At 45.9% G+C, this 17,202-nt stretch overlaps 2 protein-coding genes across 2 annotated transcripts in view; both read right to left on the bottom strand.

Annotated features, from left to right (window-relative positions):
- The window catches only part of mast2 (microtubule associated serine/threonine kinase 2), a 178,532-nt gene extending 172,841 nt beyond the window's left edge, over window positions 1-5,691 (bottom strand). Inside the window, 1 exon segment of the mRNA XM_040129350.1 lies at window positions 4,775-5,691. Coding sequence (XP_039985284.1) covers window positions 4,775-4,855 — 81 coding nt within the window. The 5' untranslated portion in view covers window positions 4,856-5,691.
- Window positions 5,692-8,572: 2,881 nt separating this feature from the next.
- The window catches only part of LOC120790327 (phosphodiesterase 4D interacting protein), a 38,739-nt gene continuing 30,109 nt past the window's right edge, over window positions 8,573-17,202 (bottom strand). Inside the window, 13 exon segments of the mRNA XM_040127720.1 lie at window positions 8,573-9,748; window positions 11,068-11,185; window positions 11,404-11,450; window positions 11,868-12,006; window positions 12,731-12,862; window positions 12,959-13,149; window positions 13,319-13,423; window positions 13,576-13,698; window positions 14,096-14,220; window positions 14,602-14,791; window positions 15,025-15,144; window positions 15,398-15,529; window positions 16,106-16,390. Coding sequence (XP_039983654.1) covers window positions 9,612-9,748; window positions 11,068-11,185; window positions 11,404-11,450; window positions 11,868-12,006; window positions 12,731-12,862; window positions 12,959-13,149; window positions 13,319-13,423; window positions 13,576-13,698; window positions 14,096-14,220; window positions 14,602-14,791; window positions 15,025-15,144; window positions 15,398-15,529; window positions 16,106-16,390 — 1,844 coding nt within the window. The 3' untranslated portion in view covers window positions 8,573-9,611.

Genomic DNA, 17,202 nt, shown 5'->3' with positions numbered 1-17,202 from the left:
TGACACTGCGTGTCCTTGTTAATACAAAGCACTGATGCTATGCAGTGCACCAAATGCAGGAAAAGCCTTGAAAGACAGGCAACATTTTGAGGCACTATTACATCAGTTCAATGTCTGCTTGCAAGTAAGACTATATCAAGAGAAGGAGGAGAGCAGGGAAGGGAGGCAGGGATCAATCAGGTCCAAATGACTACATGAATTTGATTTGCAGTTGGTAATAACATGAAACACACATGGGAACATTTAAACTGACGACACAGTGCTAATCCCCAAACTATACCTTTCCATATAACAGACATTCCTGGGTATAAACCTGTTTTTTTTAAATAAAATATTGTATGAATAGAACAAAATCATAATTTAAATCAGGCAACATCTGATCGATGACGACTGAAAGGAATAAGGATCTGACCATGCATTGATTAACAGCTTTGCATTCTTCATTGTTTGCTACAATCAGAGATTCAGAAAGTAGTGAAGTTAACCAACCAACTCCAACCTCAAAGAACTGCATCTTTCATGGAAGAAAGAAGGGAGGGACCCAGCACAAATAAAAAGGTAAAAGGAAAAGAAAAGAAAAGAAGCAGGAACATGTAAATGAACACCCAAATAAGTGAAACAAAGTAGGGCCACATTTCATTTTTTGCCAAAGTTAAGAAGAGACTGGGCTGGATCTGCCATTTTAATGTGCTGAGCTAAAAGTGAAAACAACACAGCAAACGTTCAGCGCTGAAGTAAACAATAAGGAAAAGGAAGCAGGCTTTCTGTTCGCACAGCTGCAATAAATGCCAGTCGCTCCTCTGCAGGAACATTGTCTGATAGTGTTTATTGTGTGTAGAGGACCGCACTGCTTTTACTGCTCCCATTTAACCGTGTCAGAGAACACATGTGACCTATAAAAACAGGCATGGGTCAGGACCACAGTGGAATACAAGTCTGAAACTGTCCCTGGAGGACAGGAGGAACAACGCTAGTAGCAAATCAGCTGGTAGGAACCTTTGAAGGCCCCTACGGAGAAAAGATGAGACATTTTTAACAAGCAGCTGCAATGTTCAGGTGGAGAGGAAGCGTTTTCTTCAGGAGACATTAGGATCCTGACAGCTTTGTGGAGTATGTTTTTACACACTGCTACTGAAAACTCCACATTCAAAAGACTCAGTTCAGTCACTGGCTACTGACAGGTTGTTCTCAGTGAAAGAAAAATACACAGCCATTAGAGTAATTTTCCGAGACAACGTATAATTCTAAGGTGAGTTCAGGTTTACTTTGATTTACCAGGAGTATCCCAGATCAGGAAAACGAGTCCAAAGTTTTCCAAGAATGTGTGAAACCAAAGCATGATACTTTCTTTGGGAGCGAAGCAGCTAAAAATATGGCTGTTATGAAAAGGAAAGGCATCACACCATGAAATTTTACTGCAAAAAAGCTTTGTTGATTTGTGTTTGTGCTCTGCCAATGGCAACATATTAATACACACACTCTGTCAAACAGTCAGACTCAAGTTGGGAAGTGACAATGACATCATTCATTTCCCAAGGCTGTAACTGTAACCACCTAAAACCTTATGTTCACGGTGACACTGGCGATCCGAAACGGAACCTGAACCTGGACTCGCAGCTGCTGTTAGTATCGATACACGACACCAGTGGATCCTATAGGAAAAGCTGCGTGTGCTGCATGTGTCAGACGAGTCAGACGTGATGGTGCGCGGGCGTGCGTCTTCAGGCCGGGCTATGGTAAAAATGTAACTGCAGTAAAAGTCAAATTAGACAGAACCCGTATAAAAATCTGCTGTTTACAAGGAAGCGACCTGCTGTTGCTGCTGGGATGTTGGCGCCTGGTCTACAAAATCTGCTACATTAAATACATTTTTCAGTATCCTCCATCCATTGCCAAAACATTTAGTCAATGCACATAAAATTTATCAATAACAACTTGTAGCCGTTTAGTTTTTTAAGTCATCAAGCAAAAATCTCAATCATGTCTTGATTCCAGCTGCTAAAATGTGAAGAATTCCTACATGTCAGTGTTTTCTATCCTAGGTCGGATTAAAAAAAAAAAAAAAAGACATTTGAGGACATTTCCTCGGACTGCTTAATCAAAAACATAATCAACAGATTAATCATTGATGAAAAAAAAATCATTATCTGTAGCCTTACTCCCACTGTTACACGATATTCAGGAAACTCAGTTGGACACATTTACAGCATTAATCCCAGCAAACAGCCCCTGGAAGTATTACAGCCCCATAACAGGGTCATGATTCATTACTCAGCACTGCAAAGCGTATGCAATACGTAGATAAGCCACACTGGATGAAAACGCCCTGTCTGCTCCTCCATTTTATACTGTTTCACGCAAAAACACATAAATCAGCAGCACAAAAATCATCTATCCAACTTGCCATGACACCATAAAGTTCACTCCCCCAAACCCGGCACCTCCCTCCTCTGACTCAAAACGGGCTGAAAGAAAAATTTAATTTCACCTCTTACGTTGATTTCAGGACAAAAAGTGCTGATACTAAATCTTATCAGACACATTTCATGTCATTATTCACATAATATCCCAATTGGCAGGGTGGTGCGGTCTCTCAGTCATATCAAACTTCCAGAGATCGGGGAACATGACTTCATGCAGACATGTGAAATTATGAGCTACAGCGATGACTTCATCTTTTGGAAGCAGCTCTTATTATTAAAGGCACATGTCCATACTTATTGCAAACTGAGACTAATAAAATCTGAACCACCGAATAATTCTATATTAGAATCTGCTCTGCGATACTACACAACGATGCGTCGCATCTGACTAAATGTAAAAGCAGACGTGATGTCCACTGCAATGGGCAAGTCTCTCCAAGCTGATTTTCATGGCGATAGTGAAATGGAAGAACGAGTGAAACCAAATGCTGCTTGAATGATGGGAAAACGTACATAATTCTCCAAAGTTTGTTATTTTAATACCTGAAAATGGTAAGAAATTCATCCAGCGGGTTACTGGGTCCACAATACACACCAAAAACTAGTAACCTGCTCCCTGACCCACCTTCACACAGGCTTTATCGAAACCTTTCAAGATATCCAGCTATTTTATGTGCCAGAACTCCAAAGGTCACAGCTAATAGTGGGCAGTGATACTGGAACCAGAGTGATGCAGATGCATGTCAGCAACATCAAGATTGATGGCTGGTGAACTGTTTGTGGAGTATTTGTATGTTGTTGTTTTGTTTTTGGTTTTTTTTTTTCCCATCGAAACGGCGAACCTCTATTGAGTGTCTTGTTCTCATCGGTGGTGAAAAAGAAAACCTGCACACTTCTGCATATCTGGTTATGATTGTTATATTCCTGTAGTCTTCCTCTTTACATAAAATTCAAGTGTTTCTACGTTGGCGGTAGTTTCTGTTTATATGGGGTTTTCTGTGTTTTCCTTTTCAAAGCAACTGCGCTGCATACACAGTATACGGATAAATCGGCTTATAAACGGCGAGTTGAGGCAAAGCCAAGTTCAAACGCATTCTTTTTGCACTGCCACAGAACCAGGAGACGAACTCATGAGGTATCCCAACCGCATGTTAAAACCACCGCACAGGGCAGAGCACACCATAGATCAGCTGCCAAAAGTATCAATACCTGCAACGCCAGGGTCATTCAAAACATACTCATTCTGATGGGGAAACCCCTCAATATTCACTAAGCACCATCAAAATGCACTTCAGACCTTCCACTAGTGTCCCGCTTTACATTAGCTTCCCCTAAAACCCACCAGATACACGCCCGCACACGGAGCACTCAGCATCCACAGTGACCGAGCAACAATGCGGCTTAATTCGGTCAACTTTTGATGCCGGCGGTGGTATTTTCAGCCCTGTCGATTCACAGTGTCAACACTGCAGATGCGTCCGTCGTGAGAAAAACCACACTGAGCCGCAGGATCCGGAGGAAGGCGAACCCCGAGCACGTTGTACTGAGAGATGGCTTTCAGGGCAACAAACCCCACCCAGGTAGATGTAGAGGAAGAAGACTGTCTGGGTAGTTTTACTCTTTAATTACTGCGTTAAATTGCTCACATTATGGGCTGTGTGTATAACACTCACTCATCACCATAATGAACAACCTGTAATGTAACTAACACACTCTATAATGCTGCGTGACCAGGCGCATAGAGCTGTAATTAGTCGATGAACCGATTAGTCGATTAATCAGCAACTATTCTGATGATCCAATAATTGTTTTAGTCATTTTTCTGAGCCAAAATGCCAGACTTTTTTTTTTTATTTCACCTCGGGCTGTGGGGAATTATAAGGAGCATTTTTCACATTTTTTTCCGGTTTTGTGAACAAAACAATTAATTGAAAATAATCGTTAGTTGCAGCCCTAAAGGTGTAAAAATATATTAACGGTATGTGTATCTGAGACACTCCTGATATTACTCGGTGTCGGCCGGGAACTAAAATCTGCGGTGGAACTGACCCTTAGTTGGAGATGTGCGCTGCAGTGCGACCCAGGATCCGCGGTCAGTGGACCACGGGTACCGGTTCGGCCCTTTAGGCCGATGAGCAGGCTGACCGAGTCAGGCTCAAACCAACACGAGTCCCGAACACTTTCGAGCGGATTTTTTTGCAGGTACCGCGCCGCTCACATGCTCCGCGGCCCGACTGTTTCTCCCTGTGCGTGGGCTGACAGGCTCAGCGCGGCTCAGGGACTCAAACCGGTCCGGCTGTCAGTTCAGACCTCATTCAATGACACAGCGTCTGCACGACTTCACCACTCACCGCGTCTTTCTCCTCCCCGCCGCCCTCCTGCTGCTCCATGTTGCAGAGTTTCCTCTTGTTTTTATTTTCGGACCTCTTCATCTTCCCCTGGACCGTGACAACTCTCCTGGCGTGCGCTGGTTCGGCCCGGCTCTTTTTCTGTTTTTTTTTTTTTGGTCGCGGCTGAATCCTCTCGGTAACTTCAGTTAGCTGGCCCGGCTCTCAACGTGACACCTCGCCGCCGAAATGAAATTCACCGCTCGTCGATGCAGCTTGTTGAGTTGAGGGGTTCGTTGTTTGTTTTTTTTTGGGGGGGGGGTCCAGCCAGCCATTCCTGGTCAGCAGCCAGTCTTGCGGCTGTGGTCGGCTAACTTAGAGCCTAGCTGCACTTTTCACGCCGGCTCCACATCTGGAAAACCCGTAGCGACGAGATGTCAGTCAACCTTGCAGCACCAGCAGCCACTAGTTTCTCCTTGAGGACAATAAGGGGAAGAAAGAAAGAAAAAAAAAGGGGGGGGGGGGGCGTTTATGATCGTTCACAAGGACAGTTTATCGCTTGCAGGGAGAGACGGAGCCATGCTGAGCTGTTCTCCGGCACTTCAACCTAAACAACTTGCTGGTTAGTCACCGGGCTAGTTGCTGGCGGCCGCTGCTAGCTTCCTAAGCTAGCTTCCCGCTGTGCGACTAGCTGAGCGGCTAGCGGGGCTACCTGCCCAGGAGCACCGTGACACCCATGACAGGTCACTCGCGACGCGCGGTTCCAGCCGATTCCCGCCTGAATTCTGAGCGTTTGGTCCGGCTCGGTGATTCACCGGGCCGCGGGCGTGCTCGTCGGACGTCCCTCCATCCTCAGGTAAAGGCTGAGCTCTGCGTGTGGACACCGGGTCGGGCTCCGCGTTGATCTGCAGCCGCGGCGCGCGGAACGGCACGGATTGTTTCCTGACTCTGACTCGGCCACTGCGGTTTGAAGTGAGCGAGAACGAGGACGCGGCGTCCGGTCCAGCCCTGCCACAATAAAAGCGCGGCTTCTTCAAAATAAAGGGTTTGGAAACTGACCGAAAACCTTTCAGGCTGCATGAATAGAAGGGACTCTAGCCTGCTGCTAGCCATGCCCCCTCTCTCCCTTTGCCCTCGGCTCTGTCAGCTACCAAAACGGGGCACAATGCCATAAAAATAATCTCGTAAAATTTTTTTAAAAAAGCGTTGAAACCCATTTCCTAAATGAACATCCACATGTAGACAAAAGAATAGAACCACCACCAAAACGTCAACAAGAAGTAGCAGTCAAACGAGGGAAACCACTTACGCCTTTTTGTTTGGGGAAGAGATCCAGCAAATGGGTCAAGAGGGTCACATGCTTCGGGAAATTTTTACAAAGAGTAATCGAGTCTTTTTTTGGGGAGAGAGAGAAAGTGTGACCCCCTCCCACGGTCTCGGAGGTTGTCCTGGTCAACCTCAGCAGGCGGGTGGTTGACATGGGGGGCGCGTCAGCCGGTGTCGTTCCCCTGGGCCTTCCGGACTCACTTGTTGTCTCTCTTCCAATCACTGACGTCCGCTTTTGTGTCATCTTTTGCTTCTGCACGTACGACACCTCCACAGCACACACATGCCGCTCATCCACTCATCCATGCGCTTCTTTCAGGGCTAAACTTGCAGATTTTTTTGTGTTACCTTTGTTTTTAGTATAAGCCTCACTCCCCTCAGACTGTAGTAAGTATTAAAAGTGGTCCCTGAGATGTCACCAGATCATATCAATGTCAGAACACTCTTATTTAGGATACTTTTATTTTGAAATCACTCTAATCTTTTTCCTTTCTCTGGCTTCAGCTTCACGCACTGACACAGCTGGTTTGATGAGTCCTGTATGTAAAATTCCACACACACTCATAACATGTGAGTCCCTTGTGAAAGGAAAAATAAATAAACCAAATGCTTTGTTTGTTTTTTTTAATAATCCCTTTTAGATTTATTATAAATCTCTCGTGTGTTTCCTTTGTGTGTGTGTGTGTGTGTGTGTGTGTGTCTGTGTGATCCGTTTCGTTGGACTCTGCTACCACCTGCTGAGAAACAATGAAGGATGCCTCCAGTGTGTGTTTTCACTCCACGTGTACCGCGTGTTTTGTTTTTTTTCAGACACATTATCTCAGTGTGACTGTTTTTTGTGATGATGGGGGAATAACACAAGCGGACAAAGCATCACTCATTAATCATTTATGATCAAATTCATTTATCCCCAGGCATATGTTCATTTATATACAGCACAGAAAGCTGAGACTACCATAGGTTATTTTATAATATATTACTACATGCTGTATACTTCACTAAACCTAAATCCTTTCCTCCCTGTGACATTTTTCTTTTAATCTGTTTTTAATTCTTTGCATGCAAAACACTTTGAAACTATGAGCTGTGCTATATAGGTACATTTGTGTTGCCTTGCCTTGTTTTGTTCCTCCACTATCAAAATTTCACCAACATTATAGTAAAATACTTGGGCAGTGCAGGTCTGTGCAGGCCCTAATGTTAAGAGTGGTGCTGGCGCTGCCTTTTCCTTGTGGGGCTGTATTTTACTTTAGTAAAAAAAAGACAACCAACAAGAAATGAAGTTGTTGTGACCCCTTTTAATGAAAGGCTCTTTTTTCATTTTAATCCAAATCCTTTTTAATAAAGAGAACATGCATAAAAATACAGCTGGTCTTTATCCAAACACCACCTCTTTTCCCACGGCAACAAAAAACTTGCATCGATGTACATACTCCCTTAAATATTTACATACATGAGTTGTGGTTCCTAAAACCACAAAGACACCAAGAAAGACACAAAGTTCGACCTTTGACCTGCGGGGAATTACACAAAAGAATATTTAAACTGTAGAGTTTTGCACCTGATTTGACAACAGCTGCTCACTTTGGTTGATCTTATTGTTTAACAAATAAATCATTGCAGTGCTTTTTTTCCTCTGCTGTTACTTTGCCTTTTTTTTCAATGTGCTATATAAAACTCCGATTTATATTAAGCCAAAAATGCGAGGGCCGTGAAGCTGCTTCAAATTGATTGTCAAAAGACTGAACATATTCATCCGAAGTCAGTTCAGCTTCAGAGCTAAAACAGATGACACGGCACTTGACCCAGGCCTGATACATCGACGCGAAGCAGCCACAAAGGCCAGTATTGCACAGTAACCCAAAAATTGCATATTTCAGTAAAAGTATTAGAGGGCAGTGAAGCCACAGTTCATGCACAGAACGAAACAGGGAAATCACGTAAAACTAAGGAAAGAAATAAAAGAAGCCAGTGTGAAATACCCAGTTTCAGAAAAGCTCGTTTGCACAATGAGCGCTACCGTCTCGCAGAAGTTCTGGAGAAAATGTGCATACATACAGATGTTCATCTTTTGATGATTGTCTGGAATTTGATTGTCATCTTGAGGGAAATTTAACCATAAGAATATTCACAAATTTAGCAGAAAAGAAAAAATAAAAACACCTAAAGGATAAAAAAAAAGAATAAAGTCTGGTCCATTTTTCTACTTACAAAAATGAAATGTCACCTCTGAAAATTCATTTCTTTCCATGTATTCCAGATTGTCTGACAGGTCAGCGAAGGCATCGCACAAACTGCTGAGCAGCTTGGTGACTGCAGCCTGTAACATGTGCTTGTTTTTAGTAACACTGGTTCACACATCACAGCAGTTTTATCAGGAGACTTTTCCAACACTGCAGGTGAGTGTTTCAGCAGGAAAAACTGGGTTGGACCCTTTTTAAAAAAAAAAAAAAAAAAAAAGTATATATATATATATATATATATATATATATATATATATATATATACTTTTTTTTTTGTTCAGAGAACTGACTCCATATTTTACAGTAATACACTGGAGCTTGAGGACAGTGAGAAAGAAATCGTAATACGGTTTTTTACTTGACAGTAAATGCAAGAGAACATCGTCTAGCAGCTATTTGAACTGTCTACTGGTATTTCTATGCCGTTTTCCCCTCTATCAGTAGTTGGCCATTTTTATGACATTATTATTATTACAATCAGGACAAAACAAGAACGTATCTACTGTACCGTCAGAGAGTATGGCTTTGTTTCCACAAGCTGCTCACACCACATGCAACTATTCTACACGCTAACTACAAATACAAGCTTCGACAGAAGCTGAGAGGAAGCACTTTGCAGTTTGGTTTTGGCTTTTTCAAAGCCGCCTTTTTCCTGCTGGCGTCAAGTGGATTTTTGTTTCTTGAATCCCTGCTGAAGTTGGATTCTGATTGGCAGCCGTTGGTTTTGCAAGAGACTTTCTCTTTTTATGTTGTTTTTAAAATGTCAGTTAAATAAGGACTAGATATCCTATATAAACAAAGCCCACAGACTGTGTTAAACCCGTTTCTGAAAAATATTTTACTGCATAGACCACCTAAGACCAGGTCTACATCAAAAAACGTTATGGCCAGGCTTAACAAACCTGAGAGCCCAAACACTGTCTTAAATCTGGTCTTCATATTTGTAGACCTTTCTTTTTTTAGTGTGTGAAAGTTGTAAAAAGGTAAAATCAGAAGTCAACCTCGGCTGAAGTCAGACTGGCCTCATATAAATGAGGAAAAACACTTCAGTTGACGACCTCAACAAAAGCTCTCACACCCCCTACGCACATTCCACCAGTAATTAAACAGTTACAACCAGTCACATTCATAAACCATCAAGCAGCAGAAATCTACCGACACAAACATTCATCAACACGCAGCTATACGTCACGCAACTGAAGCGTTTCCCCGGCCAATTAGAGAGGCCAGAATTTCCAGCATTTTCTGTCGGAACGGGAGACGAGGATGATGAGGAACTCTGGGCTGGCGCACTAGAGGAAGGCTGCCTGCAGGGGGCGCTGGTGGGCGGCTGGTCTCAGGACAGCGGAGGAGGAGGAGGAAGTCTGGGGCGTCATGATACTCCAACCAGGAGCGAAGGCGAGCTCACAGAAGCCTCCTGCGTCTTCACCTGAAAGAGAGTTTAGAATAGTTTGTTACATTTCCAGGCAGAACAACGTCCCCTCAAAGTAGTAATTACCACCCTAAAGAACTTCATTAATTCCCCCGGAGAGCACGGACTTTATTCCACTTGGCCTTGTCACCTAGACACTCTCTTCAACATCGTGTTACCTTAAACAGTCCTCACTAGACACAGATAGTTCTGTCAAATAACTTTGCGAAGCTGCCATTAGTCACTGAGTTTATACTCGTCTACCGGTCGATAAAAGTAAAAGGCAAAGAACCTGAACGGAAGGAGGAAGTGCACCTGGTTACGAAAGAGGAAGGGAATATTAAATGATATTAAATGATCTGACGCACAACTCTGGGCTCGGTGTAAAACGAGAATGTTTCTCCCTTCACATCTACAGACTCTGTGGCCTATGGCTTTGGGGGACAGAATAAAAGCAAACTGGCAGTGATTAAGTAGAAGAAGAATTGTGACGAAGGAGCTCCAAACATTCCCACTGAACGAAATATCAAGCTTCACATGCTAGGAAACAAGCTTTTAATGCAGTTCTGTTTCCACCCAGTGTTTCTCATGGTTCGTCCTCTCTTTCCCATTTAACTGCGTTCTCCACGTTTCATGACTCGCATGCACCACACGGCTGCGTCTGAGGTCATTAAGTGTTAGTGCGGCACACGACACAAGCACAGCGGAGACCTGTGCGTTAAATCGTCGCTCAATGGCACCAGCAATGGTCAAAATCTCCACAGGGAACCTTTAAAGTCCAGCTGAAACCCCAAAAAGCATCGCTTTTACAGTCAAAAATATCAAAGTGATTTTAAAATATATTTTTATGGAATATTTGTCATTATCGAAAGCATGAAAAAGGGCATTTGCAGATGTGTTCGAAATGCTACTTTAGCCTCGAAGCCCCTGAGTGGGCGTTTCGTTGGCAGAGGTGCTGAGGAATAAGGACCCCAGCTTTTAGCTGCTCAGCTCCGCTACAACTGACCAGTTACAGGGGCGATCGATCCGGCCTGAAAACTGACATCAGCCGTGCCCCGTTTCTCTGGTGGATGTTCGTTTGCGAGCACGTTCAACGAGACAAGATGCAGCACGATGCGCGTGTCCAAGTCTGCAGCTAAGGAGACATTAGCTAAGAGCTCACAATAGGGAGTTTTTGTTCCAGGCTGCTGTCTGGCTGTTAGAAATGTTACGGATTTATTAAACTAACTTCAAAATAACAGCCACTTGATCGGCCACATGCAGAAATAATTTTAACATCAGGTTTCATCGTGTTATCAGAACACTGCAACGAGCACAGCAAAGCCAGGGGAGCCTACCTTCAACAGGCCAGGGGGGTGAGGAAGAGGAGGAGGGGGGGGTGAAGGCAGGGGAGGGGGAGGGAGGAGGGATGGAGAAGGAGGCTTGGCGAAGGGAGGAAATCCTGAGCTCGTTCTCCTGAGGAGACCCAGCAGGAATCAGAGGAGAGAAACAGCAGGAGGAGAGAGGGTGTTACAGAGACGAGAAGGAAACAAGGAACTTTTGGTTGCTTTTCTCTGCTTGTTAAGAAAATCGAGTGCGTGCCATCATCTCATCCAACACCTGCCGGGATAAAAGCTTCATTACGCCCGGTGACGTGAGAACCGGTGTTAGCGTGCGAGAGCTCATGAGCTCACCTGTAAGTTCGTCTTGGCTTTCTTCAACACATCCCGTGTTCTCGACACTGTGAAAACAAACAGACTGTGAGCATCACTCAGAACCTTTCAGATGAGCAGGGAAATGCGGAGCTGACTCCCGACCACAGAGCCACTCCAAAAGCTCATAAAAGATTCAAAAGCATTTCGAAAGAGTGGGAGGAAGGAAGCGGAGAAAAGTGCAAAAACTAGACAGAGGCAGATCAGGCAAGAGAGTGAAACAGAACTACTGCAGGTGATGATGAAAGACCATCGTCACCACATCTCAGGATGATTCATCTTTTCCATAACTCTGGTTATCTGGCTCTTGGATCAAAGTACCAGAGACCTCCAGTGACTAACAGATCAAGTCAGGACAGAGCAACTATCATTGCTGCTCTGTGCAGCCATGCAGCAGAATGCTGGACGGTTTTAAATGTGCCACTAGAAACACATCGGCGACTCACGTTGGCTGACTATAAAGTGCTCCATGCTGTCTTTGGTGCGGTTGGAGCTCCTCACTCTCTCCATGGCGTCCCTTAGAGCCCACTCTTTTTCGGAGAGCCTCAGACGGAGAGAAGCAACCTCCTCCCTCAGAGACTGATCCTGGAAACACACGTACGTTACACAGTGCAATTAGCAAACAGCGTACTGGATCCAAGCAGCTGCAAAAGCCGCAGGAAATCGCCTTTTTTTAATTTTTGCATAAAAACTCGACCTTGGCCTGTCATTTAGTCTGATGTTAAGTCTTAAAGCACAAAAAACGACTGTTCTCCTAAAAGCGAGTGAAAAACTAATGATCTGATGGTCTTCAGTACATACTGTATATTGAAATGAAAACATGCTCTAGAAACAAGTGGCATTATCTCACGCTATTAGCAGGCGTTTTCTAGTTTTACAGGAAAAGCTTATTTGCTTCCTTTCCAAGAGTGAAATGTGTGAATTATTCAGTTCTAGAGTTTCTGAAAGGTGCATTTTTGAATTTATTTCAATACCAATCTTCTCTTCTCACTCTCAGTAAGAAAGCAACAATGTGTATTTTACAAAATGTTGAATTATTCCCTTAAGAAATATGATAATACTAAACATTAGCCTACATTACATTTTACGGCCTTGAAATATTAGCCAGTGCCTTATCACCTACAAACTGTAGAAATAAGTTGCACTGACTTCCCTGGCAGGAAGAAAGAAAGAACAAAGAAGGCAGGCTTTCAACACTCCTGGTCTGCTCGTGGTTCCGTTACAGGTTCCATTATGTCAGTCCCTGCTTTCTGATTTTTTCTCTCTAACACCAAGGACCGGGACGCTCGGACCCGGCGTCGCTCCTGACCTGCTCGATTTCCTCAGAGTTTGGCAGAGCTGCCGTCCAGAACATCCGCAGCAGAGAGTCGGCCTCCTCCAGGATCTGTCGCAGGGTTTTAGCGTCAGACAGCAGCTTCCTCGCCGAAGCGGAGTCTGAAGGCTGCGACACAAAGCACAGGATGTTGCTAAAAACCTACTAACGCTGAATCTTCAGAGTCACCTGACCGGTGGCGCTTTTGGCTCCCTGACTGCTCACCTGACCACGGCTGAACTCCTGCAGGGCTGGGACAATCAGGGAACGGAGGGATGCCTCCATCTTGCAGAGCAGAGCACTGCCCTCCAGGATGTGCTTCTGCAGAGCCTTGAAGTCACCGGTGTGGCCCGCGGCGTGGCGGCCGCGACGGCCGGCGAAGGGACCGTCCGGAGCTCGGCCCTGCAGGGTCGAGTCTGCCGGGAAGCAAAACAAGGGAATTAGGGATAAGGACGGCGGAGCTAGTCAATGCACACGAAAAAGGTTGTGTCAAGTATCTAGAGGGAAAGGAGACGGACAGCGTTGTTTTCTGCAGGACTACGTAGACCTGTTCACACATCTGAGCTGCTGAATGTAACTTCTCACCGTTATCAGCAACTCCAGTCTCCTCTGCGTATTTCTGCCCAGAGCGTAGAGGAGAGGAAGGACTGACGAGTCCAGTGTCTCTCACAGGTGGAGAGGGAACGTTGTCTGCGGAGAAAGATTTCTGTCAGTATGGACATGCCGAAGTGGTTTCTCTTACTGAGTTCCACAAGTCTTCGTGACTCAAGAGCATTTTTCTCCTAATTCTCGTGTCGCGATCTCGCTTTACGGTATGGGTCGGCGGTGTCAGACGTACTGACCGTTGAAGCGCTGCCTCCCGGCCCGAGGTTGTCCGCTCAGCTGCTGCTCCAGCTGAATGTGCAGCTCTCTGGGGTCGAAGGCGGCGGTGCTGCGTCCTGGCTGGACACTGTCCCCGACCTGACCTGTTGAGAGACGCGCAAACACAGATGAGCGATAGGAAAAGCAATCTGTGTCTCTAGGGAGGGTTTTTAATTTGAACCTCTCCCACTCTTTTTGAGAAACGGTTATCAGGGCATTTCAAGGAAACTACTTGCCACGAATTCAGATTTTCAAATGTCACGCTGACTTGGATTGTACAGTTTGTTTTTATTTGGTTTCTTTTGTATCAGCTGTTTTTAGTTCCAGTAACTGGCCTGGGAGGCGTTCAAGCGCTCTCATGGTTTTAAGAACATCTGTGAAGGCACTTTTAGCGTTAACATGTCCCTGAACACGGCCGCAGCTCCAGGTGTCGGTACACTGGACAAAAACCAATATCAGAGGCTCAAGGTGTCTCCGGAGGTTCATATGGCAAGGCCTCACCTGAGCGCGTGTTGCCGGTGACTCCACCCACCCTGCGGTACACCTGCAGCTCACACTGAAGAGAGCGGACAAGGCTGCGGCTCTCGCAGAGCTGCTGCCGGAGGACGCTCACCTCGTGCTGGAGTCTGTCGACACACAGATAAATCAATAATTACTCTTGTTGTATCCAGCTCTATTTATATGATCAGAAGACGCAGCTCACTTGCACTTCTATGCTTGTGAGGACTCTAGTTACTGTTGCACCTGTAAGCACATCCAAGAGAGACGCCACAGTGTGCTGACACTCCCGGGTGTACATTGTCACATCACTCACACATCACAGGGTCAGAATTCAGTTGCTCTTTAATTCTCACCCCTCCAACCAAGTCTTAATCCTCAAACGGCCTTTTGAAGACGACCAGAGTGTGCTAACTTTCTGGGACTGTCCTCACGTTCCACAAATGCACGAACTCTCAGGGTCTCAAACCCGTCCTTAGAAAGATATGAGTAGAATAACACAGGCTCACCTGTTGATGGTTTCCTGGTTCCTCTGTCGGTCCTGTTTCAGTTGTGTGATCTCCTGGTTGTGAGCTTCAGCCTCAGCTTGCAGCTTCCTGCTCTGCCCCGCCCACCTCTCCGCCTCTAGCTCCGCCTCCTTCACCCTGGCCCGCTCCAGGAGTGCAGCCTCCCTCAGCTGATCCGCCTCCTCGCTGCCCTCTGCAGGGGGACAGGCGACAGTGCAGAGCTGAGCGGGGAACTTGACCCCCGACCCGACCAAGAACCCTTCCGTCTCATTACCGGAGAAAAGCTCTACATTTGAATAATTACAATATTCCTATGTTCACCTCTGCCAGAAGCATCAGAAACCCATAAATAATGCCACAAATAGCAGGGCTGCGTTTTCTCTACAGTCTTTGGTTCTGGCCCGGTTGGTAAACGGCAGATTTTACCTCTGGCGGCCTGCTTCAGCTGGTTTTGCAGACTGACGTTCTCCTCCTTCAGAAGTCTGATCTCACTGGAGAGCTGACCGACCGAGTCCAGACCCTGGATGTAGATGTTGGTTGGAGCGCCTGGAGAGGAGGAGTACAGGGAGGAGAAAAGGGAAGGATAAAAGTATAGGCGGCGAAAAGGGAAACATCTCATTTCCTGGAGGTAAAAATGAACAGCTCCCCTCGGGAAAAAAAACGATCGAGGAAATGGGTAGGAAGCCAACGTTTTACCCTGTTTTTTGGAGTGTACATTCATTAATCAAGGACCGGTAATGTCTGAAAACCATTTCAGGACCCACGTGCTCTGAATTCTACGGAAGTAGTGCTCTGTTACCTTTCTCAGTGGCGGCGCGGGCCAGTCTGTCCTCCAGCTGCTGTCGGAGGCGGTCGTTGGTCTGGATGGAGTCCTCCAGCCTCTGCCTCAGACTCCTGACCTCTCTCAGATGCTCCTTCATCAGGTCTGTACCTGCAGACAAAGACACAAGCGATACCCTGCTATGAGAGATTACCGTTCTTCGTCACACTATTCCCTATTCTACAGTGAAGCATCACACTGGAACAACAAAGACAACAGTTGAATCAAATCAACACAGGAACTGAAGGACCTCATTAGTGTCCTTCCATGTTTTTCCATATTCACTGCAGATCACATCTACATTATGGCCTTCCTGTGCTTCAAAGGCGTAGTCTTTCCCTTTCCTTTTGGTGGCTTTTGATGTGAAACACGAAGGGCCGAGCTCCACTGACGGCACTAGCAGCAGGAGCAACTGGAATTAATCACTGTCCCAAACACAGTATTTGTGTTCAACAGAAAACTCAGAGCAGCAGAGCGGTGGAGTCTGACATGACTCTAAACTTTACCCTGTGAGCTACAGGTCCATCCCCGCTCAGCGTTTTGTACCTGACCTTCATTTCTGCAGTTATCTGTCACAGGGAACATGATTTCTCCTCCTCTGCACTGCGTTACCGAACAGGGGCTTAGATTCTCTGAACCAAAGGTCCACAGTGAAAACCCAGACCGAGGGTTTACCTTTTACTCTACCTGTGTGGCTGGTGCCTGACTGGTACCCTGAAGATCCTGACGACAGGTCAGCGCCGAGCCTCGCCGGTCGGGTACCGTAGGCCATATCCCACAATGCACTGCTCTCCAGCAGGCTGGCCCCGGCCTTCATTGCTAAGCTGGCATCCAGACTGCTGCTGCTAGCGGCACTGCCGAAAGGAGAGGGCTGGTATCCGTGGAAGGAGAGGGGCAGGAAGGCGGAAGAGTCCGACTGCTGGTGGGCGAACGGGAAGCCCTGAAGAGGTTTGGACTGGGGAGTGGAAAACCCTGTGAAGGATGAGGAAACAAATAAGTCGTTAAAACGAAACACGACAAGACATTAACCATCTCTTTCTAAGAATGACAGCGTGTTAGTGAGACACAAAGAAAGGGGAGAGTAGAAGACTGAAAGAGAGATGAAGGGATTTGTCCGGACATGGGAACGAATTTGTTAATCAGTCAAACAAAATCTGTCCGCTTTAGGGGTTGTCAAAGCTCCGTTCCTCATCAGCGCTTTAGGATCACGACAAATCCGTGTGCAGCTGGGCGCTCTGGGTTCATTAAGCATCGAGTGAAGTCTTTTAAAGAGAGAGGAAGTACAGTGTGATAAAGATAAGGCAAAGAGAGGAGGGAAAGAAAGGAAAGCAGCGAAGGCAGCTGGGGAAATGTGGATTATTAAAGCCGCTCGAATCTCACTGTATTCCACACCTTTGTTACTGTACAGGCGGCAGCATTAACATCGGTGATCCTCATACTGGAGGTTGAACGCTAACCCTCTTTGGATGTTTGAGCATATTCTTACTGAGCAGCCTGCTTCACATACAGATAACAATCATTCAGTTGCTGCTCTTCTCCTTATTAGATGAAAGCTTGTAAATCGTCCCTCCTTTACACCGGGGCTCAATCTGGCTTCCTTTCATCCAACGGCTGCGTGAGGAACTTGAAAACCTCAAACTTTTGGCGCCCTCCAGCGGTGGCACAGACATAGGCTGCACCATCTCGGACTCGTCTCCAAGGTGCTTCCACTATGCGGGCATCTTGTTTTTGGCTACATTCAGATCAAATTGAAGGTGGCAGCTAGGACGCCTCTCAGTACGGCC

Source organism: Xiphias gladius, chromosome 6 (assembly GCF_016859285.1).
Source record: "Xiphias gladius isolate SHS-SW01 ecotype Sanya breed wild chromosome 6, ASM1685928v1, whole genome shotgun sequence".
NCBI classification, from domain to species: Eukaryota; Metazoa; Chordata; class Actinopteri; order Istiophoriformes; family Xiphiidae; genus Xiphias; species Xiphias gladius.
This window is presented reverse-complemented; position numbering and strand designations above follow the sequence as displayed.